At 54.0% G+C, this 383-nt stretch overlaps 1 protein-coding gene across 1 annotated transcript in view; it reads left to right on the top strand.

The window, feature by feature from the left end:
• TTC28 (tetratricopeptide repeat domain 28) overlaps positions 1–383 on the top strand; it is a 582,431-nt gene that overhangs the window by 577,401 nt on the left and 4,647 nt on the right. The window contains exon 27 of the mRNA XM_010828858.1: positions 1–381. Coding sequence (XP_010827160.1) covers positions 1–381 — 381 coding nt within the window. The remainder of the gene's footprint in view (positions 382–383) is intronic.

Raw genomic sequence — 383 nt, 5'->3', positions numbered from 1 at the left:
CACAAGCAGTCCCTCGTGGGGACAGCGGGCAGCGTCAAAGTCTCGGTGAGCTCAAGCACTCCAAACTCTCCCGTTAAAATGACTCTGATTCCCAGCCCAAACTCACCCTTCCAGAAAGTTGGAAAACTAGCAAGTTCAGATACGGGAGAATCAGACCAGTCGAGCACAGAAACAGATAGTACCGTGAAGTCCCAAGAAGAAAGTAACTCGAAGCTTGACCCTCAAGAGCTGGCGCAGAAGATTCTCGAGGAGACACAAAGCCATCTCATGGCAGTGGAGCGTCTTCAGAGGGGTGGCGGTCAGGGCGCCAGTTCTGAAGATGGCATCTCTGTGCCCAACAACGCTGCCGTCTTCCGAGCCTCTGAAACCAGCGCCTTCAGCAG

The sequence above is a fragment of the Bison bison genome, unplaced genomic scaffold, assembly GCF_000754665.1.
Source record: "Bison bison bison isolate TAMUID 2011002044 unplaced genomic scaffold, Bison_UMD1.0 scf7180017864495, whole genome shotgun sequence".
Taxonomy (NCBI): Eukaryota; Metazoa; Chordata; class Mammalia; order Artiodactyla; family Bovidae; genus Bison; species Bison bison.
The sequence above is the reverse complement of the archived record's forward strand: the minus strand, read 5'-3'. Positions and strand labels throughout refer to the sequence as shown.